General features: G+C 46.0%; 2 protein-coding genes and 1 pseudogene across 2 annotated transcripts; 1 reads left to right on the forward strand and 2 right to left on the reverse strand.

The window, feature by feature from the left end:
* Window positions 1–1,103, forward strand: part of LOC124708526 — a 1,231-nt pseudogene extending 128 nt beyond the window's left edge.
* A 339-nt stretch (window positions 1,104–1,442) lies between these two features.
* LOC124708535 (protein RKD3-like) lies at window positions 1,443–5,811 on the reverse strand. The gene is made up of 6 exons (XM_047240220.1): window positions 4,213–5,811; window positions 3,850–3,899; window positions 2,409–2,476; window positions 2,165–2,310; window positions 1,752–2,074; window positions 1,443–1,646 (listed from the first exon to the last, which is right to left on the reverse strand). Exons 1-6 carry the CDS (start codon window positions 4,232–4,234, stop codon window positions 1,443–1,445), a joined length of 813 nt encoding a protein of 270 aa, XP_047096176.1. The 5' UTR covers window positions 4,235–5,811.
* Window positions 5,812–12,577: 6,766 nt separating this feature from the next.
* LOC124708546 (DNA (cytosine-5)-methyltransferase 1-like) lies at window positions 12,578–17,957 on the reverse strand. The gene is made up of 19 exons (XM_047240229.1): window positions 17,476–17,957; window positions 17,264–17,366; window positions 16,570–16,809; window positions 16,385–16,493; window positions 15,721–15,875; window positions 15,565–15,630; window positions 15,266–15,475; window positions 15,129–15,187; window positions 14,947–15,013; window positions 14,528–14,857; window positions 14,374–14,442; window positions 14,205–14,291; window positions 14,053–14,140; window positions 13,801–13,922; window positions 13,617–13,721; window positions 13,493–13,536; window positions 13,328–13,397; window positions 13,141–13,244; window positions 12,578–12,782 (listed from the first exon to the last, which is right to left on the reverse strand). Exons 1-19 carry the CDS (start codon window positions 17,955–17,957, stop codon window positions 12,578–12,580), a joined length of 2,715 nt encoding a protein of 904 aa, XP_047096185.1.
* Window positions 17,958–25,409: the final 7,452 nt, after the last annotated feature.

A 25,409-nucleotide genomic window follows, 5' to 3' on the forward strand; every position in this document is an offset into this window, starting at 1 on the left:
AGCTGCTCACCGAGATGGACGGGTTCAGCGGCGACAGCGGCGTCATCGTGATCGCCGCCACGAACCGACCGGAGATCCTCGACGCCGCGCTGCTCCGCGCGGGCCGCTTCGACCGGCAGGTGTCCGTCGGGCTGCCCGACGTGCGCGGCCGCGAGGAGATCCTCAGGGTGCACAGCGCCAACAAGAGGCTGGACACCGACGTGTCCCTGAGCGTGGTCGCCATGCGCACGCCCGGGTTCAGCGGCGCCGACCTCGCCAACCTCATGAACGAGGCTGCCATTCTTGGCCGGCCGCCGCAGCAAGGACCGCATTTCCGTCAAGGAGATCGACGACTCAATCGATCGCATCGTCGCCGGCCTCGAGGGCACCAGCATGACCGACGGCAAGAGCAAGATGCTGGTCGCCTACCACGAGATCGGCCACGCCGTCTGCGCGTAAGCACACACTCACACACGATTATTTTCACGGCTGATTTCTTCTCGTCTTGTACTGAAGACTAAAATCGATTCTTGCATTGCAGGACGCTGACGCCGGGGCACGACGCGGTGCAGAAGGTGACGCTGATCCCGCGAGGGCAGGCGCGAGGCCTGACGTGGTTCCTGCCAGGTGATGACCCGACTCTGGTGTCCAAGCAGCAGATCTTCGCGAGGATCGTCGGCGGGCTGGGCGGCCGCGCCGCCGAGGAGGTGATCTTCGGCGAGCCCGAGGTGACCACGGGCGCCGCGGGGGACCTGCAGCAGGTGACGCAGGTGGCGCGGCAGATGGTGACCACGTTCGGCATGTCGGAGATCGGGCCGTGGGCGCTGACGGACCAGGCCGCACAGAGCGGAGACCTCGTGCTGCGGATGCTGGCCAGGAAGTCCATGTCCGAGAAGCTCGCCGCCGACATCGACAGGACGGTGAAGGCCATCGTCGACGAGGCATACGAGGTTGCCAAGGCTCATATCAGGAGGACCCGGCCGGTCATTGACCAGCTTGTGGACGTGCTCGTGGAGAAGGAGACGCTCACCGGCGACGAGTTCAGGGCGATCTTGTCAGAGCACGTCGACATTGGCAAGCAGCAGCGGGACACGGCCGAAAGGACAGACATGGTTACTGCTTGAAACTTGAGAACAGTAGAATTGTGTAGTGTAGACTGTAGAACGATAATAATAGCATATTATAGCGCAATGTAAATATGAATGATGCCTCACATGCTTGACAATTACTACTCCTAGCAAATATTCTCCAGTAGCAAGCAGGTGTTTAGCCCAATTCTGCTACTCCGTGTTATAATTTGTGTTCTCCCACAGGTCAGGGTTACATAGCCGAAAGTGAAAAGTAGAAGAACGTAGGAGACAGGACTAGGACACGCTAGACTGCTATTGATAAAACATGGAAGAAATACTTGCACGATATATATCCTGTCATAAGCACAGATGCTCTGCATGACTGCATCAACACTACTTCGATGCCTCCCCAGCTCCAAGAGCCAAGACCCGCCTCTTCTTGTAGTTGGCCTTGAAGCAGGCCTGCCTAAGCCTCTTCGTCTTATCCTTGAGCTCAACACATGGCTTCTGCTCCAGGAGCTTCCTCTCCTGCTCCAGCATCTCCACCATCGCCCTCAGCTGCTCCTCGTCGTTCGCCTTGCCTGCCTCCTGCAAAGCCTGCAACGGTGACCCGACATAGGACATGATTAGAAGTTGAAACATATGTGAAGACTGATTCAGCGTAGTAAGAGATAAGAAAACCACTATGGATAAAGAGGGAACCTCGACATTGTTGATGAGGGCCCGCAAACTCTTCATCTTGCGATGCGGCCACCTGGGAATCCCAAGCTCTCTGCACCTCTTCTTCAGGACGGTGAGCCCGACATTCAGCTCTCGAGCTGCCTGCGTGATTGGCAGGTAGAAGTGCTGTGACACAAGCTCGAATGTCAACACCTTTTCTGGTCTAACAGGGACTGCTGTCATCGTGTTTGATGCCGCTCCGTTCTCCTCACTGTAACACAGTAGTGGTAACTCCTTCTCGCTCCCTTTTCTGCCGTCATCATCCCAATACCTCTGTACATCATCCTCAAAGTTTGTATCAAACTCTGCAGCATCGCATATGACAAGAGAATGAGCTGAGAGGTCTAGAACTTCAGAAAGTGCTGCTCAAATCAAATGGAGAACAGAAATCATACCTTGAAGAGTGCTACTCTGCCTAACGGCGGAGCCAGTAGAGCATAATGGTTCGCAACAGAAGCTCGGGAAGGGTAGATTGGAGAAGAGTGCTTCTTCCTCAAGCAGGAAATTATCAAGCCAATCACTTGGCCAATAAGGCCACAAGCTGGTCCATTGTAAATAAGATAGATCAACTTAGCAAAAACAATTGTACTGCATGATAGAAGAAAAAACGTACTCTGTATGATAGAAGAACAAACGTACCTCTGTTCTTCGTTGCAATCCATTCTCTCTAGAACTAGATCGTGGGCAGACAAATACTGTGATGAGAACTGATGAAGACAAGACTAGAACGTGGGTAGCCAAATATATATGGAGCGGAGGAAAGGCAAAGCCGGCTCTTAAATGCTGGTATCACTTGCTGCATGGAAACGGCTCATATTGAAAATCATGCGAGGAATTAATTCAAAGAGTGGCTAATGGATCGGGAGTTACAAAAAAAGGAGTAATTGTGTGATTGGCTGCATGGTAATAATTAGTCTTGGTAAATAGCATAACATGCCTTGGGTTTCGTGCATTTAAGAGTATGGATAATGGCTAATCAAAACTTTTCGCCTAGAGTCTGCATGTTTTGTTTTACAGATATATTATTATTTAAATTTCTTAGAACTATAAGTTCTGATGCATGATTAGGACTAACTGGGCAGACTTTCGTCATCCATCCACCCATCTTTCTGCTAACGCGCATTACCTTTACCGAACTGTAATTCAACTTGTTTCTGCTTCTATTCGGCCTTCAACTATTCCAGTTATCCACCTTAATTACTCACAAAATCGAAAGGTAAGCTTAACATGTATGACAGTATAGCTGTATAAGCAAGAAGTGAGGGTTTGGGAGCATACGTTCTCACTTATTTGTGCATTGCTTGACACATTCAAAGCATTTTTTTTTTGCGGGGGACATTCAAAGCATTGATTTGAATGTTTTGGTTGAAGGCACAATTCATCAGATTCAAAGAGCTAATTAGGCAAGGGTGCTTCTTTCTACATGGTGGTTTAGGCTAGCCATAGTGCTAGTATCATAGCTAGTATCATGTATCCTAGCCCCACCAAAAATGCTGATGTGGCAGGTAATTATGATGAGAGAGGAGATTAGAGTATCATAGGTAGATACTGTATCATAGCGCACATCACGAGAAAAGTTAGTATCAAATAAATCTTGTACACAAATTTATATTGGGATTCTACAAATCAATTAATATAGCAAAACTATGATACTAGTCTATGATACTATGCATTATGGATCTAGTATCATAGAAAAAATATCATATACATGATACTACTATATGATACTACCCACTATGGTCAGCCTTAGAGCAATAGTACTGGATTAGAGTATAGTACTCCATGGTGGGGAATTACATTAAATAGGCAGCCATGCACGCATATTATTGATCGTTTAAGGGGCTTAAAACCAAATGATGTTACTAGAAAATGAACTTATGTGTAAATCTGTGATTGCAACTGTAGTGGGATCTGCTGAACAGGGTCTTGAACGTGTGTGTTTCAGAAAGAATTACGTGTCAACACATTTTCATGATTAAATGTGGAACAACACATAAAAGTAGAATGTGCAAAATCCATATGTACCGGATTAGTAGGAGTACACGTCAAAAAAAAGTAAGTAGGAGTAACATGAACTCACTTGAGTTTCTTTGCTCAGCTCCACGTTTCTTGAATTGTGCAGCTTCGGACCTACCAAAAGCCAGCAAATCACAACACTTTGTAAAAATAAATCATTTATGTAGTATACTCTAGGCATTCATGGGTAAATTCACCAAAATTTGAAACAACAAACAGATAAAGAATCTTAACTGATGGCTATGGACACTCAAATTAGTAAATTATAGAGCGTGCAGATAGCTGTTTAGCTGCTTGTTGATTTCAGTAGGGTAGAAACAGTAACATAAATGCGATGTACAAGTCAAGAAGAACCGAAGACAGGACGTCTTTGTTTCTACACTGCAAACTAATTTTCTTTGTAAACATTACAACAATTTCACCGTACCGTCTAGCTCCAATCTCGGCATGACATGTCGAAACCTTTTAGGACTGAAAAAATCTCCTGGATAAGGGGATGCGAGGTATCCCCTGAGATGAAGACATGCACCTTGTCATGCAGATCAATCCAGCTGTACCCAGGATGCTTGTGAACACCTTGACGTTCCATCTCTTCTCTTACAACAGACGCACTTCCCCACCTCCCCTCATGAGCATGCAAGTTATGAATCAAAACATATGGAGCAGAACTCTGAGGGTCAATCTTGGACAATGCCTTTGCAGCCATGTGAGCCAGTTGTTCATTCTTCTTCGCTGTACAGGCTCCGAGGAAAGATCCCCACACAGATCGTTCTGGAGCAATTGGCATGCTATTGATTACCTCCAATGCATCATCAAGCTCACCATGTCGACCTATGAGATTGACAAGTGCTGCATAGTGCTCAATCCTAGCAGCAATGCCATACTCATGAACCATGGTGCGGAAAACCCTCCATCCTTCAGAGACAAGGCCAGCATTTCCGCATGCACTCAAGAGAGTAATGAAAGTTATGTGTGTTGGCATAACCCTGGCACTTGTCATTTCTTCGAAAAGTTGCAAAGCTTCTGTAGCTCGACCATGGTGTTCATAACCTCCTATCAGTGCATTCCAAGACATGAAATCTTTTTGCGTTTGCATCTGCTTGAAGATGGCTTCCGCCTCGGTTAGTGCCCCGCCTCTGGAGTACATTGTTATAAGGGCGTTGCTAGTTGCAGTATCTGGCAGAAACGACTTCTCAATAAGTTGGTGGAGCTGAGTTCCAAGGCGCAACATAGGGAGCGACGCACATGCTGCTAGAACTGAGGAGAGGGTGTGCCGATCAGGCATCCCACCAACTTCTAGCATCCGTGTAAATAGTTTGACTGTACCATCGTAGTCCCCATTTTGCTCATAACCTGATATCATTGTATTCCAGGAAATGGTCCCACGCTCTGGCATTTTATCGAAAAAACTACGGGCATGCTCAACTTCTCCTATGTTTGTGAATCCTCGTATTATTAAATTCCATGACACTATATCAGGATCAGGCATTTCCCAAAACAGCTTCTCTGCTTCCTGCATATCTGACACCTTGGCATACCCAGCGATCATAGTATTCCATGATACGAGGTCCTTAACCGGCATCTCGTCAAACAGTGTCCTAGCTGAGCAAACATCGCCAGTTTTCGTATAGCACATCATCATTGAGTTCCATGACACAACATTCCTCTCAAAGACCCTCATGTTGGTCATTTTGTGCTGGTACTGACCTCTGGGAATCATATCAAATAATCTCCTGGCATCGCTCACCCTCCCAACTTGCCCATACGCAGAAATCAGCGTATTGTAAGCATCAACAGCCTTGTCCATGTCCGTCACCCGCAAGCGCTTTGTCAGCAGCTCCTCTGCCTCATCAAGCCGGCCGTTCTTTGTTAACCCACACACCATCGTGCTCAGCGAGGCGGAGTCCTTGACAGGCATCGCATCAAACATGTCAAGGGCCTTGTTCACCTGGCCAGCAGCAAAGAACCCGGTGACCATCGTGTTAAAAGAAGCGATGTTCCTCTGCGGCATCTCATTGAATAGCTTCTCAGCCTCGCCAATGAGCCCGCGGCGCACGTAGGCACCGAGGAGGGTGTTCCAGGTGACCGCGTCGCGCTGTGGCATTTCGTCGAACAGCCGGCGCGCGTCGGCGAGGTGGTCGGGGTGCGGCGAGCGGGAGTAGGCAGCGAGGAGCGTGTTCCACGACACGGCGTCACGGACGGGCATAGAGGCGAAAAAGGCCCGTGCGGCGCTCACGTCGCGGCCGCGTGCTAGCGCCGCGAGGAACGAGTTCCAAGTCACGACGTTGCGGGCGGGGATGGCGTCGAAGAGGCGCCTGGCTGCGTCGAAGCGGCCGCGTCGGAGGAGAGCCGCGAGGGAGCGGTTGTGTTGCCGGAGAAGTTCGTCGGCGGGGGATGCAGCCGTAGCTGCGGCTGCGGCGAACGCACGGCGGTGGGCGACGCCTGGGATGGGAGGCGGCCATCGCCGCATCAGGATTCAGTTTCAGTAGTATGGTTCAGTTGCATGATTTTCTCCTGATGACTGATGTTGAGGTGATTTGGTCAGACCAGAACATCACACTTGAGTTTTGTTTCGACCAAAGTAAACCTTTCATAATATCGCTTATTTTGTTCTCTACTACGGATTCTTCGGTTGAAACTTGAAAGCAAAATCCACAATTCGGATTTCTGATTTTGAATTGCGGGGCTCACTTCTGAGCTTAAAAAGAAAGTTTTCTGAATGTGAAATTCTTTGAGTTATCTTATTAGTTATTACATCAATTCCTTGTTAACGGTTGATGAATGTTTTGGCCTGATTTGAAATTGTTCTGCTGGCTGCGAAGACCCACTTCTTCACCCTCTTCCAAGGAGCGGTCATGTCGGGATACTGGAAGTTGAAATGGAAGACTTGGGCGCTATGTAGAGTGAGGTTCTTCGTTTGGCTTGCTTGTCAAGACAGATGCTTGACGCATGAGCGACTCTCATGGCGTGGTCTCCCACACCCGCGGAGATATCTTTTGTGTGACCAATCAGTGGAGATTATGGTGCATATCCTCATGGGATGCCCTTTCTCTAGGACAACTTTGCACGAGGTCATGTCATGGATTCGATATACGCCAAGACCCCTAGTTGTCGAGGGTGACTTCGCGGACTGGTGGTCGTGGGCGCTGTGGGCCAGTCCCTTCTCGATGTGCAAAGGAACTTCGTCCTTGACCATGCTTACGCTGTGGTGGATTTTCAAACATCGAAACAAGGCCATCTTCGACAACGCTCAACCCTTAGTATCCTCGCTAATCGACATGATTAAAGCTGAAGCAAGATTGTGGATAAGCATGGGAGCTAAGGGGGTTAGCTAGCTTCTCCCTAGTTTCTGGGTTGATTTGTATGGTGATGTGCTGGTCTTTTTTTAAAGCTGTACATGTAATCTTCTTTTCTGTCATCGCATTAAAACACAATATTTTTTACGTTTTCACGAAAAAATGGTAGTTCACCTCCCCGCCAGCCCGTGCAATAGGCATGATGCCTCAGTTATGCTGAGTTTGTTGGAACTTAGTACCAATGGAATGAATGCTAAGGGCATCTCCAACCGGGTGACCCAAACCGCGCCCGCGCGTCCGAATGGGTCGAACCGGACGAAAACGCGGCCCAGCGCGCGGACCCATTCCTAAAACGGATGGCCGCGGTGTCCGGGACGACCCAAACCCGGCCAAAATCTGGGGCGAGTTTGCGTGGCCGCGGACGCCGAATGCTGGTCGCTCGCGTCCGCCCCTTGTCCGCCCATGGCCCGCGTGTCATAGAAATAGAAACTTTTTTTCATTCAAAGGAACCATTACAATATTTTTTAGCCTACTATCCTAACTAGCACAGGAGCCCTCACAAATGCGAGGGCATCAACTGTATTACTTTTTACAAACTCTTTCCGTCCCATTACCTCCTTCTTCATTGATAAATTCATCATTTATTAATAAGAATATATTCCTAAATGAAATTGTATATGATTGTATTCCTAAGAAATGACAAATCATTATTATAATTTTTATGTCAACATTTTATTATTTTACTGTGAAACATCTGAACTTTATTGATCATTATTTATATAGTCATATCGAATATTGGAACATATATTTTAATTAGTAGATCCTAATAATACATGTAAGGCCGAGAAACAACTCTACAATTTTTTTTTGCATCAAATACGGATTACGCTTGCCGTATATACATCCATAGCGTGGACGTATGTGTAAAAGATTTAACCTCCACCATTCTAATTAGGACCCGTCACGGTCATGGGTAATTTGGGTGAATAACGTATTAGGTTGCATTCTTGTATGTATATTTATTCGTTAGAAGGGATACTTTATTTGCCAATTCAAGTATACAAATCAATAAAAAAAAATTAGTTGATGCACCATTCCTTAAGCCACCTTATGGAGGAAAAATGGGCTTCTTTTAGAAGTAATTCGGAGGGGCTTCAAGAAATAGCCGATTCAGTTATGAAGATTATTGATATATTGGATTTAAACTTCAAATTTAGTTTGATGTACACACAAACTTAAATTGGCACGTACATGGGTTGGCTTCTTTTCCTCGTGCAGGTGTGTTGCTTGTGTACATATCAAGGACTTTATTTGTCTGGTTAAAGTCCTTCATAGCATGCACTCTTCAATCACTGTGAGCCATTTCCAAATCTTGACTGTATCATTAAAATATTTAAAGTACATGTCATCAAAAAATATTTAAAGTACATGTACACATTTATTAAAATCTTAATGGTATCAGTAAAATTATAGATCTAATAGCTAAAATAAATCTAACATATGTACGATTTATTATAGGCTATAATACATGTCTTTTCGTGTGATGTCCATGAACTTACCTGGCCCGATGGAGGAAAAAAATGCATGGAAACTGAACATAAATATTGATGCAAGTTGTAGCTGGCTGGACCGGAAAAAAAATGGCGGTGGACTGACCACATAAATGTATACAATAGGATATTTTGTTGTTTTCTCTGCCGGTGTCATTTTACATCAAGACATATATGTGCCACAATTAAGAGCAATTTTCTTTTACATCATACGTGAACTGAATAGCATATTTTTCTATGCTTAGCAACTCAATGTCTCACACGTACTCTATCTATATAGACTCCTACTTTACTTGATTATTATACACCAAGTTTCTTTGTCTACGAATTTTTCTATCAGAAGCAATTAGAGTCCCATAGTGACACGATTTGATGCTAAAAAAAATTAACGTGAACGCTACGGATTACTTTTGTTTTTTCCGGTGAGTGCCCTTCCATATTTGATACTACGTAATATTAAATATGTTACCTATTATCAGAATCTTTACGATTATTTGCCTAAATGGACATGCCTTTTTTATCCTTTTAAGGGAACGGACTTGCCTATTAGTACGGAATCTCTTCCCCTAAAAAGTTTCTTTCCATAGTTGTAGCTAGGTTGACACGTTATTATGCAAAAGAATAACACCTTAGTATGAGGAGATCATCAATGTCACGATCAGATTTGCCTTATCTTAAATGCCTTCTGCGCCCGATCTATTCTATCATATGAAAAAAAAAATAGTGGTAGTTTCATAATTGATCGTGTCAACTGAACTGCTTTTCAGTTACGTAACAATTAATATTTATTTAAATCATAGCCACAAGTTTTAGATCCAATTGTTAAAATAATTTAAGTGATGTGGATGTGGATTAACCTGGTGTCTCTATTTTAGTTCCGCATTTTGCTTTTAGTATATAATAGATAGATACGTACGGGGCCGGCGGCCTCGCCGGCGACTCCCTCGCCGGCTCGCCGTCGGGGCCGTGGATTTCACTCGACGCGGGCGGCCTGTACGCGTGAGGATTCCACTCTAGCTTACGAGCTGGGTGGCGCGGCGGAGGACATCATCCTCCTCCTTTCCGCTCGCGCACCTCGGGCGCGCTCGCGCTCCGCCTCCTGAGGCGGCACCATCCGCTTCCCGCATAGCTCCAGTTCCTGCAGGGCGGCGCGTTCCACAGTGGTGCGCGCCTCCAGGCGGACGCGGCCGGCGGCCTGGGCCTCGTGGTTCCCGTTCCGCCGGCGCATACGCTCTTGTCGGCCGCGCTCCGCCGACGCAGCAGCCTTCCGGGCGCGCCGCTCGGGCGAAGGCATCTGGATGAGGTGGCGGGCTGCTCGCATAGCGAGCAGCTCGTTCTTCCGCCCGAGGAGGTCGCCTAATCGGCGGCGACCGGCCCGGCAGGTCGCCTCGTGCTCCTTCGTCACGCGCGTGAGGTCGGCGAGACGCTCCTCGATGGCGGCGTTGATGTTGGCCAGCGCGAGGTCCTCCTCGTTCACGGGCTCCTCCTCCGCGGTGGCCGCGGCCTCGTACCAGCCGTCCGCGGTCTCGTGCCAGCCGTCCGCGGCCGCCTCCACCATCTCCGCGTCCCCTTCCTTCTTCGCCGCCGCCTTGGCAGCGACACGGAGCGCGTCGTCGTCGGTGACCCACCGCGCGTCCGCGCGCTCCTCCTCCTCCGTCCGCGGGAACCTAGCCCGAGCGACGAGGGAGAGCTTGGCCCACGTGGCCTGCAGGGTGCGCGGCATGGCGCCGAAGAAGGTGGAGGGGGAGAGGACGGTGGAGAGGGTGTGATGCGGTCTCTGGCCGCCGCCGTGTTTTATAGCCGGTGGCCTGGCGGGAAACTTGGGCGCGAGCGCGCGCCAAAGGCTTTTCGCGCGCGAAAACATTGGTGCGCGCGGGAACTTTCCCGCGCGTTCCACCGTCCACCATTGCTGTCCCGTCGAGGCCTGCCATGGCGCAGCGTCGCGCAAGGAAGAAGAACCACGTGGCGTCTGTTTGGGTCACCGCGTTGGGCGCAGCGTACGACCCAAACGGACACGCGGACGCGGGCCGCTGTCCGCATGTCCGCTCGGCCACCCAAACGGCCCAAAACCAGCGCGTCCGTTTGGTCGCGCGGTTGGAGATGCCCTAATATATGCATTTACACTCTCGTTCACACTTTACATCAAAATTGTCGGTTACATTTCTCTCTCCTTTCACACTATGAGATCTAATTGTCAAACTTGAAATTTCTGTAACTTTTTAAAACTATGTGTCCAATTTTCGAACCATTTGAACATTCAAGTTCCTAGTGAAGAGAGCTTCAAAACAAGAAAGATATTGAATATATTTTTGAAAAAATTGAAATTAGAGTTTTGAGACTTGGTGAAACTTTGAAAAAGTCTATAAAACTTGGTGAAATATTAGAACACAACTTCCTGTGGTATATTTAATATTGCATCGCGTGTCAATTAGTTTCAACAATTTCACATGTATATAACTTTGTACATATCGGCTGAGTTTATCTAATTTTTTCATGATTCACAAAGTTTTTATATCTGCTTTAATGTAGTCTCATTGGATTTCACAATCTATCATGATGTTTTATTTTGTTTCGAAACTCGGATTTCAAATTTTGTCGCAACAAAACCAATTTTATACCCTAAAAACCTATTTTCTGCTTGTTTAAAATATATCATTGATATGTCAAAAAAAATATATCATTGAAAATAATACACAGGTTAACAGATTGTTAATACGATATTTATTCACCGTTGGGTGGGATAGCCGATCACGCTTTTTGGCTTCCCCGTGATCACCTATTACACGTCCAGGTTCATGGCGGATGAAGATTCCGTCACGGGCAACATAAATTACAGGAATACGCAAGTGGTAGAGTCTTACCAAGGTACAGGCGTACAGCGACACAGCGTGCCACTGACTCCTCTTGCATGTTTAGTTGACGCAGTTTCCTTTTCAAAATGAGGATATACACATTTAAATGTGTCTAGATACATTTGTATCTAGTCTAAATCTCACCAAAGGTATCTCAACAAATTTGGAACGTTCAATACTGAATTTATGTGAATCATGGCATTATTTATACCCCGCCGATCGATGAATGCAGGTGGGTAGCAACTAGCAAGTAAGGTTGTGCATGATTCTTCAGTACTGCTCTAGCACATCGCATTCAGGGAACCCGACGGCCTTTGGTCTGTCCCGGGGTGGAGAACTTGACAGGCAGCACGAACAACGGGTCGTCATGACTTGCATGTACCTGTCAGCATATCACGGATTCACGGTTCAGCAAGATCATATGGGTCCATCTATCCCGGAAATCCATGCAGCCTTGTACTTTCCCAAACAGTTTGAAACAGAGTGCTTTGTGTGCAAAATTATTTTTTGAAATGGAGGCAAAAGCTTTGGGTGCAAAATAGTCTGCAGGTGTACTTATTTGCCACTTTAATTTTCCCTTGTGACCACTGAAGATCCCTGCCGATCCCTACCCAAGGATTTTGAATATTTTACTCGCTGTCCAGGTATCCAAAACAGAACAACCATAAAATAGATTAGATACATATAATGCCTAAATTTAAATAAAACCGCTAGTTCTTCCATTCCAGTTTAATCGGCATCAATTCAGTCCAGCAAGAAGATGATTCAGCACTAGATAGAACTTGAACATACCCGAATGTAAATAGACAAGGGAGAAAGCAGCAGCCATCATGAGGCGCAAGTGCATCAAACATTTTGTTATTCATAAACGCACAGGATGATAACCACTGTATTGATGAAAGTCATCAATCGAGAGCAAAGATCATGTCTCAACCAGCAAAGAATGTTTAAGAGAAACATGAATGAACAGAAGAAATAAACACCCAATCAGTAGTGCCCTTGAAAGTCATCCTATAACCACTTACAGCAAGCTAGTTAAGTTTCAAAAATGAATCGAATTCAAGAGACCAGCAGCAAAGGAAGCTTCCTGCATCCTATTCCTCGTCAACCTTGCCTGCAGGCAATCCAACCGATGAAGCCCTCGCGATGGCCTCGGTCTGCCCCGGGTTGAAGAAGTTGGCGGGCAGCACAAACAGCGGGTCGCTGCTCCCATCGTGTTTGTGCAGGTATGCGAGGCCCAGAGAGTAACCCAGAGCTCGGGCGACAGGCACAGCCACCGCATTTCCGACTTGCATGTACCTGCAAGTATGACGATAAAACAAGGAATTGATAATCAGGGAAACAAAAAAAATTTTGAACGGGAAAATGCATTCCACTTAAACATGCTGCACAGCGAGATGCTGCAACTAAACAATATTGATTCAAGCATATGCCTAATTGGGGTTAACATACAACATCATAAACAGTTGAGTTGTTAACTCATTATGTCACAAGGATTTGTTTTTCTTTCTACATGACATTTTCATTAATCTCAAATATAGAATATAATGTCTCCAAGCTCCAGTCTTTAAAGGGCCAAGTATCAGATAATACAGGGCGAAAACATTATGTTCAGTTTCATTTTACATACAATTAAAGGAATGGTTCATAAACTTACCGTTGCTTGATGGGTCCGTCCATTTGGTAATAGTCCGGGAACCCCTGCAGCCTTGCATTCTCGCGAACAATCAACACACGCGCCTGACTTGGGTGCAGTATAGCCTGTAGGTAGCAAAACGAAACCTGTTCAGAAACTAATAAACAGAGTCTGCTCAAAACATAAGGCAGCTTATGACAAAGCTGACCTGATTATGTGGCTCAGCTCTGGTCACAACTGTTTGAACTGTCTCGTCTCCCCATAGTCGTCCAAATGGCCTACAAAAGAAAAGCATCACAGCATGCATTTTATAAAAAGCATCCATCAACAAATCGGTACATTTTTCAGAAAAAAGTGCATATAAGGCACTCACTTCAAAGACTTGCCCCCCACAAAATTCATCGCGTACTGAGGAACCTGGACATATAGACGTGTACTCTTCAGCATTTGTGACGAGATGAGAAACAATGTATGGCATTGAACAGTTGAATACATACCAATGGTTTGCCCGACTCAAGGTAAACTCGTGGAATATTAGGGTGAAACTGCACAACATTATTCGGCCCTACTCTTACACCTTCCAAGGCACGGAAGTTGGCCCCCTAAAACATATATAACTCAAAATTGTGATCGAAAGGAAAGGAGTAATCACACAAAAACTGGAAAAAATGAGCCACCAACCTTCTTGTATGGTATCCGCCTCACACGCTCGAAATCATCTTTGTTCAGCTTTAGAGGCCGGTGATCCAATAGCTTTCCTTCTACAGGACCAGCTATATCTCCAAATGAGCAGTCCAACATTTCTAGAACAATGAAACAACATTAAAATATCACATTAAAGGCATAAATCTGAATTGAAATGCAGAGGGGAAAGAATTTTCACAAACAAAATATGGGCATGCATTTGTATTATCAAAAGAGCTATACAACTACCTTTGCGACTAAGGCGGTGGTAGCACTGAAATTCCGTCTTTGGTTCAACAAGGTATTCCATTACATCACTAGGTTGATCGTTACCAACCTACACTACCGATGTAAGACAAGATGTACAGAATATGACATATAAAAGGCAAGTAAATACATACCTCCGGCAAATCTGAAATAGCATCGTCAAGAACCAATGCCCTTTCCAAGTTTGGCTTCTGAGTTTCGTTATACGCTACAATGTTTTCCTGCAACAAAAAGCAAGATGGTCAGCATATTTACACTTCTTATGCATTTCATTATTATCTTGCTTGCATTACAATTACTTACAAAGAATGCATTTGGCGCTCCACCTCGTACAACGGCGTGATGAGTCGGAAGAGCATATTTTGGGAGCGCCTGCATAGCAAAATGCACCACATCAATTATCTAACAAATAAATTTGTAGAAACAACTGACACTGACATGGAATAAAAAAACAAACCATTGTAGGGAGGGCACCCCAAAGGAAGACGCGCATTCTGAACTGTGGAAGACCGTAACAGCCCGCTACCATAATTCCCATCCGGGACTGGTATTTCATAGCCACCAAATGGCTCAATGCATACCTACCCAAATATCCATCGGCGAATTTAAGGATATCCACCACGTTTTCCATCAAAACGTATTTTGGCCGCAGATAAGAAACGATGTTCATGAAGATGACTATCTGTCTGTTCTTGTCATCTTTTAGTGGTTCGTCACGGTTTCTATACCGATTAAACCCGCTTATCCCTTGACAAGGCGGGCCCCCACATAAGACATCTACATCACCCTTTTAATATGTAACAAATCAAGTAAACATCATCAGCCAATCTAATGTCAGATTAAAAATTAAGAAGAAAGACTAGCTAGAGCACTCACAGGCAAAGGCAAGATTTTTCGTATGTAACCTTCTTGAACAAACTCCATTATTTTCAGTGGGCAATCACTATGCAAAACACAAAAATCAGTGCACAACATACATACATTTTCCTATACTTGCAATAGAAATACACATTATCATGGGATAGAAATATGCCAAATATGCCAAAGCATATACAAACCAAAGATTTTCAATGGGCTCCCAAGTATCCTCTTCGGGGCCAAATCCTTTCCACTGGACCTGTTCAAAGAAAATATTACAACAACCTGAACAACAAAAGTACAGCACGAGAAATGAACCAGATAGGTAGTGGAATACTTTGAAATAGATGCAACTTTTCCTATCAGCACCACCATAGCAGATTTCAGTGAGCTTGTCTACAACAAACTCATCCTTTTCAAGTTCACCCTCTTCCTCATCCTCCGTGGGAGGAGCTGCGCCAGCATTATTACTGTGAACATATTTGTCACAAAGAAGTGCCCATTCCTTGAGCAAACAGAGGAAATCCTCCGCTTTCATGTTCCGAACCTATATTCAGAAATCAGAACAAAAAGTTTGATCAACTAAAAGAGGAGAACTAGTACCACTGAAAGAGAATTAAATATTCATGAGTCAACCTCGGTCTGTGGATGGTTAGATTTGAAGCTTTTGCATGCGTGGCTGTTAAAGTCAACTGCCCATCGCTGATATATAAAAGGAAAGCAAATTATTGTAGATACAGAAAAGGATGATCGACAAGTTATTCTATATAAAACTATAGGGTGGAATGATACCGTCTCAAGTTTCAGGCCAGCTAGTCCTGCACCCAAGCATAATCCAGTGGACATGCCACCACAACCAGAATAAAGATCAAGTAACGCTGCTGTTGTCAGCAGGGTGTTAGCCTCCGAATCCACATTAGATGAAATCCCTAAACTTTCGTTAATATCTACAAGCAAAATTTGAGTTATAATTCTGAACTGAAAGATCATGCATTACATGCACTCATGCCCTTGGCAATAAGAAAATAATATAGTTGATATCAAGGAACTATAAGTTCAATTATAAAAGATAAAAGTTTCTGGGCCTCTGCTGCACCTAAGCTAACTCTATCTCTCACTCCCAAAAATATTTACGACTGTTTGCATAAACACAACTTAGTGTAGAAAATAATGGCATCCTAATTTCTACTGAAACAATCAACAGAATTATGATTTGAAAACAAAAAGAGAGTGGACATAGGACAATCTTCTATTATTTTTACTTAAACCAGGTTACGATAACCATGGACAGATAAGAAAGTAACTTCAACATATATTCTCTAAGATCTACTATCTGGAGTGAATTCAAACAACTATATAGAGTTAAAAGAAAATATAGCATCTGTGCTGGTACTATTCAGACATTAAATAGGTCAACAATTGATTTGCATAACTGAACAGATTCTAGGGTCACAACAACAATTACCATTTACGGCGTTTGCAAATGTCGAGTATGCCATGGTGTAGGTCATGTCATAGTAAAGATCGTAGTCCTCCACTAGTTGGGCTGTAGCTGCCTGATGAAGCTGAAACAAGGAGTTGAAAAGGTTCAGTAGCACTATATTAAGGAAGCAACACACGTTTTTGAACAACAACACTAACCTTGGGATCAGTTTGCAATATCTTGACTTTTGACACAATGCAGTCCAGCGGGTTATCATTTCCCTCGTCAGAGAGAAACACACGCTTTGGATCATGAGTGTGGTCATCCACCAACTTGGCAGTCAAAATCACCGTGTCCTCGGGCCGAAAGAACCATTGGCAGTTGAAGTAACGTCCGTTGTCGGTGCCCTCGAAAATTTCATTAATCCTTCCAATATAATCTGCCTTTTCCCCCCCAGCCTATACATTATAATGGTAAAAATGGAATCAGGACAATTCTGCCAACGTGTGCAAACATCAGATAGCAACGAATTTACGGTTGCAACCATATTCGCAATAAGTGGTGCCACATATATGCAATTTGGTGCCAGAAATGTCATTACCAGAACAAACAGATGTGGGAAGTTAATTTCATTTTTAAAAGGGAACAAGGGTATTCATGTTCAATGCAGAAATAAGTGACAACCAGATAATCATCAATTTCGCATAACAGCAAGCATATGAGATTCATCTTTTTCATAGCAGCACGTATATCACAATAATCAATTCCATAACAACAAGCGCGTAAGTATAATCACATTAGGCGTGCAGGATTTCATATATGCTCGTGGCACAATTAAAATTAAGATGAACAAGGATCGATCATAGCAAGAAACATAATGGCAATGCTATCAGGTGTAGAAACAGAGCATACCCTCACATAGACGTCGTCCCCCAGATTATAGATGATTTCTTCCACCTTGGCTGCTTCGTAATGGCACCTTGCCATCACCTCCTCCTCCTCCTCACCAATCGTGCTGAACCATACACGGATCCACCAACAAATACGTAACATTCAGCACAACGTCCAGAGACACGCATACTCGAGGTCGATCTAGGGGAGACAAGGCAGGACGCGCGTGTTACCTCTTGCCGTCCCGCTGGTAGCGCTTGGGCCATTTCGCGCGCGCCACGTCGGCGGGAACCTGCGCGCCGACGAACTCCGGGTCGCCCTCCTCCCACTTTTTGGCCTTGGCGGCAGGCCGCTTAGCCACTCGCCTGGTCGCCTCACGACCCGCACCCGCGTCCTCTTCAAGGGCGGCGAGCTCGTCGGCCTCGTCGTCCGCCAGCGCGTCCAGGTCCGGCTCGTCCGCGCACTCGTCCGCCAGCGCATCCTTCTTCCTCCTGGTCGTGGTCGCCCTGGTCTTCTTCGCCGTGTTCGCCGCCTTCCGCTTGGTCGCCTTCTTCTTCTTCCCTGAGGCGGACGCCCCATAGCCACCGCGAGGGCGCTTGGTGATGACAGCGAGCGGTTCGTCGGCGAACCTCTTCGGGGACTTCCGGTCGCGGGTCGACGAGGCCCGCGCCGGCGCGTGTGCTGCGGCGGTGGGGGAAGGCGATCTCGGCGCCATTGCTGATTCGCGCTAAGGTTGTGCAGACTGGTTGATTGATCGTGGGGAGGTGGGGTGGGGTTTAAGAAGGGGTTTGGGGGAGAAAAAAAGGAAGTGGCCGAGATGGGCGGAGGCGATCCCGGATTTTTCTTGCGCGGGCGGTTGAATCATATTTAAACTTTTCGCTGCTCGGATGACTGGCTGACCGGTGGGCCCTCGGGTGTCGCTGACGGGTCTGTTGCTGGATGGGGAAGGTGGACGAGTGATTAGAGGAGGCGAACGTTGTGGGCTGGAGGTTTTCTTTTTCCTCCACCGTGATCTTCAACGGATGCGTTCGCCTCTCCCCTGCTGTTGCCTTTTCTGTATTTTTTGAATTCCAATATTGCCTAACAGGTAAGATGATTAGTAATCCCGTGAACATGTTATACAAGAAAGGCAAGCGGGCTAATCCATTTAGAGCCATAAAAAAGAGGGTGTCTCTATGTTTAAGTTGACTGAGATTTTCTTAAGGCTCGGTCACCTCAGAAAAGTGAACTGCAGTTTAAAAAAAGTACAACTCAGTCCAGTTTTTAACAAAAAAGTGCAACTCAAGCAACTTTTTGTAAGTGACTTAGACTTAATAAAATCTCAGATGACTGAGACATAGCAAAACTAGTAAAAAAGGGAAATTTCAGTCATATCTTGCAAAAAAATGACTCAAGCCTAATTCGAGGTACAACTCATTCAACTACTAAACGTAAACAAATATTCAACTAATTCAAAAGATTTATCAGATTAGATTGAGCAAAACTTTAAATAACATGAAATAAAAAGGAAATAAAAGATAAATTCAAAAAATATGGACTTTAGTGGTTAAATTAAAGGTTAATTAGGGGTCAAATAGAGCTATAACCGGCTATTCGCGGTTTTTCTCATTTAGCCTATAAATAGCATAGTCGTAGCAGGAAGTCTTCCAAAAGGCTATAACTAGGTTATAATCGGCTATTTAAAACTTTGGTCTTACTTCTAGAGATCTCTCACTTGCTTCAGTATGCCAATGTTTTGTTTTTAGATATCTTTTTTCAGCCAGTTCTTTGTTAGTTCATTTCCAAAATAATATGTAGGGCAGTCTTATTGCTTATAGAATACCTTGGTTCTACTCTTTGATCAAATTGTGTTGCGCTTGCTTAGTTGGCTGGAGTCCCCAAAATTAGGCCATAAATTTTTAGGTTAACAAAGATGGAACGTTTTTGCTTATAATTGTTGTCTTTTACAAATTAATTACTAGTTGAATGCCCGTACGTTGCTACGGGCCAAACTTATTCTTAAAAGAATAGTAAAATAATAATATAATATAATTCTATTTTAATAAAAAATAATTCAGTTAAAATCTACAATTCTAAACTATCTTGGTACAAAGTAATAACCCTACAATTATGAAATATATATATATATATATATATAATATTAACTAAGTTTCCACTTAGCTCGTAACCACTACTTCAAGTGCCCACCAATGTAAAGAATATCGCCTTAGAGCAGCTCTAGCAGCTACCGTAAAACGCGAACCGGAAACAACATATTTGAATATCATATTTGAATATGTTGTTTCCCAGTTTGCTTTTATGAGGTAGCATCACTGCGCTTTGGACTGTAAAATGAAACCATATAGCATAACTGAATTTCTTTGACAGTTCATGACAGCATACGCGACAATTTTAAGCAATGTTTGCAAACATGTTCGCATCGAATCACACCCAAAAAAGATCAACGCATCAATGCAAGGCACGCTCAAGCTGCACCGCCTTCCTCCGAAGCGCCTCCACCGAATGCAGCACCACCACTCGCTGTAGCAACTTCACCGAATGCAGCACCACCACTCGCCGTAGCACCTCCACCGAATGCAGCACCACTCGTGTAGCACCTCCACCGAATGCACCATCACCCGCCGAAGCACCACTCTTCAATTTTGGATGCCAACTTGGAATTTTATTTCTCAATATTCATCCACTCTTTTGCCTTCTTGTTTCCTTCCGGCCCCCCCTTGTCCCTTCCTCCTTCCTCATCACTATTATCCAACTTAAGCAAATCTCCCTTTTGTGGTTTTGCTTCTTCCTCCCTCAACTTCCACTTCTCCATATGCTCAAGCAACTTCCAACAATGTTGAAGATTGAATGCTTCCCCTTTGGAGCCGGCCATTTCCTTGTACCTTTCCATTGCAATGGATTCAATTTCATCTATGGTTCTACCACTTGGAAGAGGTAGAGCTCGGACTTGCTCCAATGCTCCACTCCAACGGCTACAAAAAGACTTGATCACATCCCACCGGCCTTGTAGTGACCGATAGGTGCGATCCACCGGATTCTCCACGGGAGGCAAGAGCTTCAAAAATATGTCCTCAATTGTAATCCAATAGCGCTTCCCGGTTTGATCCCTACCATTGATTGCATCGAGGGACACTTGACCTTCTTCTGCCTTGCGACTATCGGGGCGACGACGGCCCTAGCGGCAGCTGGGGAAGCAACATTCAGGGAAGCAGCGGCCTAGGGAAGCAGGGGAAGCAGCGGCGGCAGCGCACTTCCTCTTCTTGATGGCGGCATGGGCGGCGGCTGGCAAGCACGCGTGGTGGGACGAGGGAGTTGAACAGCGGCCGGTGGGAGGTCGGAGGAATCCATGGCGCCAATTCGCGGTGGCGACAGCCTCGAAGGAGCGCTGGGCCGGTAGATCGATGGCAGCGGCGTCGTGGGAGCGGGAAGGGATGGGGTGAAAGTTTCGTCCCGCCAAAACTAGAAGTGAGTGTAACGCTCGATTCCCTCTCGAAGCTTGAAGAAGTACCGCTCGGCGGGCAGAATTTGATGTTGCATGTAAAAAAAATTAGGTTTCTGGTCAAAGTACGGGTGCTGCACTGCACGTTTTTTCTAGGGGGGGCGGAAAACTGGCGGTTATTATTCAGTTTTGTCCCTTTTACGGTAGCTGCTAGAGCTGCTCGTTAAGCCCTTTTTTGGTTGTGTTGTCATTCGCCAGGTAAGCGAACCATAACCATAGCTGCCATTGTGATTGTCTCCACATATGTCTCGGAGCATCTCTTTTCCTTGCACAACGGACACAAACTAACATGCATGAATGAATTGTGGAAGTGAAAAGAATAAAGTTGCAAGACTCTCACTCGTTAAATGTACTACATAAATCGGGTACAACAATAGCAGGCAATTATCATGTGTATATGTTTCAGTCTCACTCTTCAAATATAGAAAAAATATAAAAGCTAAAACACTTGCCACAATAAGTATTTCAGAAACCTAGCTCACATGTAAAAGAACCTAAACCAACTTTCTTTTACCCAATTCAAAGTCACCCTATTTCTACCCGATCTTCTTTCTTTCATTTTCTTTTCTTATTTTGTACATCCTCTTCTTTAATCCCCGCTCCTTGTCCTTGGCGTACGATTGAGCATCAGAAAGTCACTCTCCTCCTCGTCTAGTTGTCTTTGTATGTCCTCGCAAGTAGCAGTTCTCAAAGGATTCGTAAACTGAAACATATAAAACCCACCTAGCCTTTAAAGAATCCACCAGTAGCTTGCCATTGCTGAACCTGCGAAGACAGATAATACGCTAAACATCAGTTGCATACATTATTGCTGTATAATACAATTAGGAACAATATTGTGTGAGACATGCTTAGAACAATATGCACCTACAACAGCAAATAGATGCAGCTCGTTGGCGGAGTTGAGGAGGAGCACCTACATCAGCAAGGTGCACCTACAGTAGTGGACCTTGACGTACGTGGAGGAGGTGTTGCCAAAGAGAAGCCTAGCAGCGGAGGAGGCGCCCTTGCCGCTGGCGCCATACGGTGATTGTTTTCTTAGTCTCCTTGATCTGTTTTCTTAGTCTCCTTGATCTACAGTTTGGCCGGCACACCTAGTAATTTTCAGAAAAAGGACGTGCAGGATTAGATCATAATACATTGCAGAACCAAGACATCTAGCAAGAGAAATGTAGAAAATGGTGTTCCCAATTTTAGTTAGGTTGTTGCTTTCTAGCCATATGATACATATGATTTCTTGGAAGAAAAAAATCTGAAAGCAATCTAAAAACACCAAAGAGTGATTCAGACTTAACACGAAACATATAAACAATGCAAAATAGTTTAAATGTGGATGTGACAAAAGCAAGAAATGAAGCGAGATGGTATCTTTACATGATTAACTTTTGATTTCCACAACTCAACTTCCATGCTTGACTACCTCGTGATCTCCAAGCATCTGATTACATGATCTGTTAAATGCTTTGTTAGCTAAGTACGCAGCAGATTCTCCAAATAGAGAAGATTAAAACCATTAACATGCAAGATTTAAGTGTCTAAAATGCATAACTGCAAATGGAACCTTATGTTGATGCTGCTGTTGGGGGCACAAGCTTGTGACACCGGATGCGAAGCCATTAACTTTGATCTCTCCTAGGGCAAATAATTGTGTTGATTTTGTTGTGTGCCTTCATCACCAGCTAGCCCATCTGCTTAAATATGCAGGTAGACCATCTCTATGTGCGAGACAAGTGTTTACCTTTTTATTTGCTCTTTTCCACTTTTTAGAGAAAAGCGAGAAATCCAAAACCTTACCGCATACAGAAGGATTGCCGCGGCCATGCTTGTTGGTATTGCCGACGGGCTTGGTGGTGCAAGTTGTAGCGGTCTTGCAGCTCCATCTCTCCATCATGGACTACACGACATACAACTTCATACTCAGAACTACATTGGCTAAAAATAGACATATGAAGCAGGCAAATACTAATAGTGACGTGAATGTAGAACATGTCTAAATGGCATTGTCAATTCAAGGAAAACAACACATTTTACAATGAGCGGGCATTTCTTATAGCCCATTTATAGTTTAAGCAAAACAACTGTTTAATAACGTACATATAATCTTTACTATTATATTGGAGATGGTCGTAGGTCGTACAACGCGTTTGGTGAAGGAGATTTGGAGCATCCGGACCGTCGATTTGTATCCGATGTCTCACGGCCGGTTCCACAACAAAAAAAAGGTAAATTACAAACAAATTGCCTAACAAACAAAAATTAGGGATGTGATCCGCAATTAATTAGATACGAAGTATATCTCTATCTCTACTTACCTGAAAAACACGAATCTATTCCGTCGTCAGCCGGTACGTTTCGCCCGTCCATAGTTTTCGTTGCGCTCCCCCACCTCCCTTGCAACCCACGCTCCACCCGCACGGCAGTTTCCCCTAGCGAGTCAACCCGCACGATGAATCCACGCATACGACGCCATCGCCCCCCACATCAGCCCCACTTCGACGAGAACGAGGGCTCCCCATCGTGCCTGCCGCACCTCATCGTTGCCGCCATCATCATCGAGCTCGATGGAGAGCCCTACTGGAGGGGCACCGTCACTGCGTCCTCTCTTCCACCACCGCACCCCTCCTTCCCACTTCGTGTATCCCGCAAGGAGTCCTTGCGGGAATCACCATCGCCGGGCATCTTCCTCGACATCCTCACTCGCCCGTCGCTGCGGCCGCCCCGCGAGATCGACATCGCCGAGCCCCCAGCCCTGACCCTGTGCTGGTCGCAGTCGCCTCGGATGCTTGGGACTGGACGGAGCCATACATGAACTACCTCGAGCGGCAAACACTTCCCATGGACGAAAAAGAAGCATGCATGATTGTGGGCCGCTGCAAGTCCTTCACCATCATCAACAAGGAGTTGTACAAGCGCAGCGTCTCCAGAATTTTAGGTCGCCAAATTATGTGCGACATCCACGCGGGCGACTATGGCCACCACGCTGGCGCTCACTCAGTCCTTGCTAAAGCTTTCAGGCACTGTTTCTACTAGCCCACCACTCATTGAGACATTCTTGTGCGTCACGCGAGCTTCGCCTGTGCTCAGGGGACTCTGAGCGGGAGTGTGACCTCCGGCCTCCGCCTCCACCTCCCCTACTAGGTGATGGTGATGGAGAACCGTGCGGGGGCCCGCGAGGCCTTTTGCTTCCGCTGTCAGATTATCCGCGTCCCTCTTGGCGGCGTTGGCTCCAGCTGCGGCGGCTGCCTTCGCCATCATGGCTGCTACCTCCGTCATTCCGAGATTGCCTTGGCTCAGGTGCACGTTCTTCATTCCGGCTCCTCCAGGGCTCAGGTGCGTGTTCTTCATTCCGGCTCCTCCGGGGCTCAACGTTGTCACGTATGTTAATTCCACCAGGCCCATGGGGTCTGGCGTTTCCTGCAGGACTTCGCTGACGAGGGCGCGGAGGCGCGTACTAGTTCCAGGGCGGTGATGGGTTCTGGTACTTGTCCTTGCAAGAGTACATCGCGTCCTTTCCCTTGTTTTATCCCCAGGGGGAGTATCCGAAGATATGGGGATCGGATTTGGGTGCTCCCTGGTCTTTCTCCTGCGCTCCGTTGATCCGGTGCGCGATTGTTCATCACTGCGCTCTCGTGACTATAGGTAGCGTTCTTCTGCGCGTTAGATACGCATGCCTCCGGGTTGGATTCCAACCTGCGCGAAGTTTCCGCCTTACTTTGTTGCTTCATGGCCGAGGCAATGCCTGCACGGAGGTGCTCGATATCGATCTCGTCATTGCTTTTGGCTAGGAGCTCCGCCGCATGTTATCATTTGGAGTTGCCAGAGGCTTGGGGCGAGTTGCTCTGTCAAGTTGATGTTGCGAGGGCGGTTAGCTTATCTTCGCATATGCTTCGCTTCCTCATGGGTTTCTTTCACTATGGTCTTCCACTCGTCTGCAAGCTCTCTGGCCCTCACGAGTGCTTCCTCCGCCAAGCGCTTGTTTCTTTTGGCTTGCTCGATTAGCCTTTCGGTTTCCATCTTGTCCTGAAGGACTGATGTTGTAACCTTGACTATGTTCTCGGATTTTGCAAGGAGTTCTTTACGCTTAGCTTCAAGAGCTTCCCGATCCGCAAGCACATATGGGGTGATTGGGGTCGTTAGAAGCTCCGGCAGTTGAACGTGCTCTCCATGTTTTCCGGCTACCTCCACGAGCGTGTCGGCTGCCATCCCTTCATGAAACTTCAGGCTCAGACCATGCGATGGCTCCGGCGTCTTACGGGAACGAACCCGCGGCGGTGCCTCCGGCTGGGTTGAATCCAGGATTTTTGCGCGAGGTGGAGTATTCTCTCGTATCGTCATCCTCATCGTCAATTCCGGCCAGGGTCGCAAAGACCTACTTTGGCGGAGATGATTCCCCATCCTCTTTCTCTGTGTCCTGCAGCTCCTTGTTGTACCTCTCATACTCCTCCAAGCCATGGGTGAAATGTCATCTGAGAACGGGCTGAGGCTGTCGAGAATCGAGTCATCATTGTCTCTTGCTCCTTGGTGCAGGAAGTTGTTGTTATCTCCGACATCCTCTGTCTGCACGGGTCCAACACCTTCCTCTGGAGGGTGGTTCCGGGTTTGTGCGTGAGGAAGTGCACGAATTGGCACCTTTGCTTCTCTAACATCTGGGAAACCCAGGCGGATCTG

The sequence above is a fragment of the Lolium rigidum genome, chromosome 1 (assembly GCF_022539505.1).
Source record: "Lolium rigidum isolate FL_2022 chromosome 1, APGP_CSIRO_Lrig_0.1, whole genome shotgun sequence".
Taxonomy (NCBI): Eukaryota; Viridiplantae; Streptophyta; class Magnoliopsida; order Poales; family Poaceae; genus Lolium; species Lolium rigidum.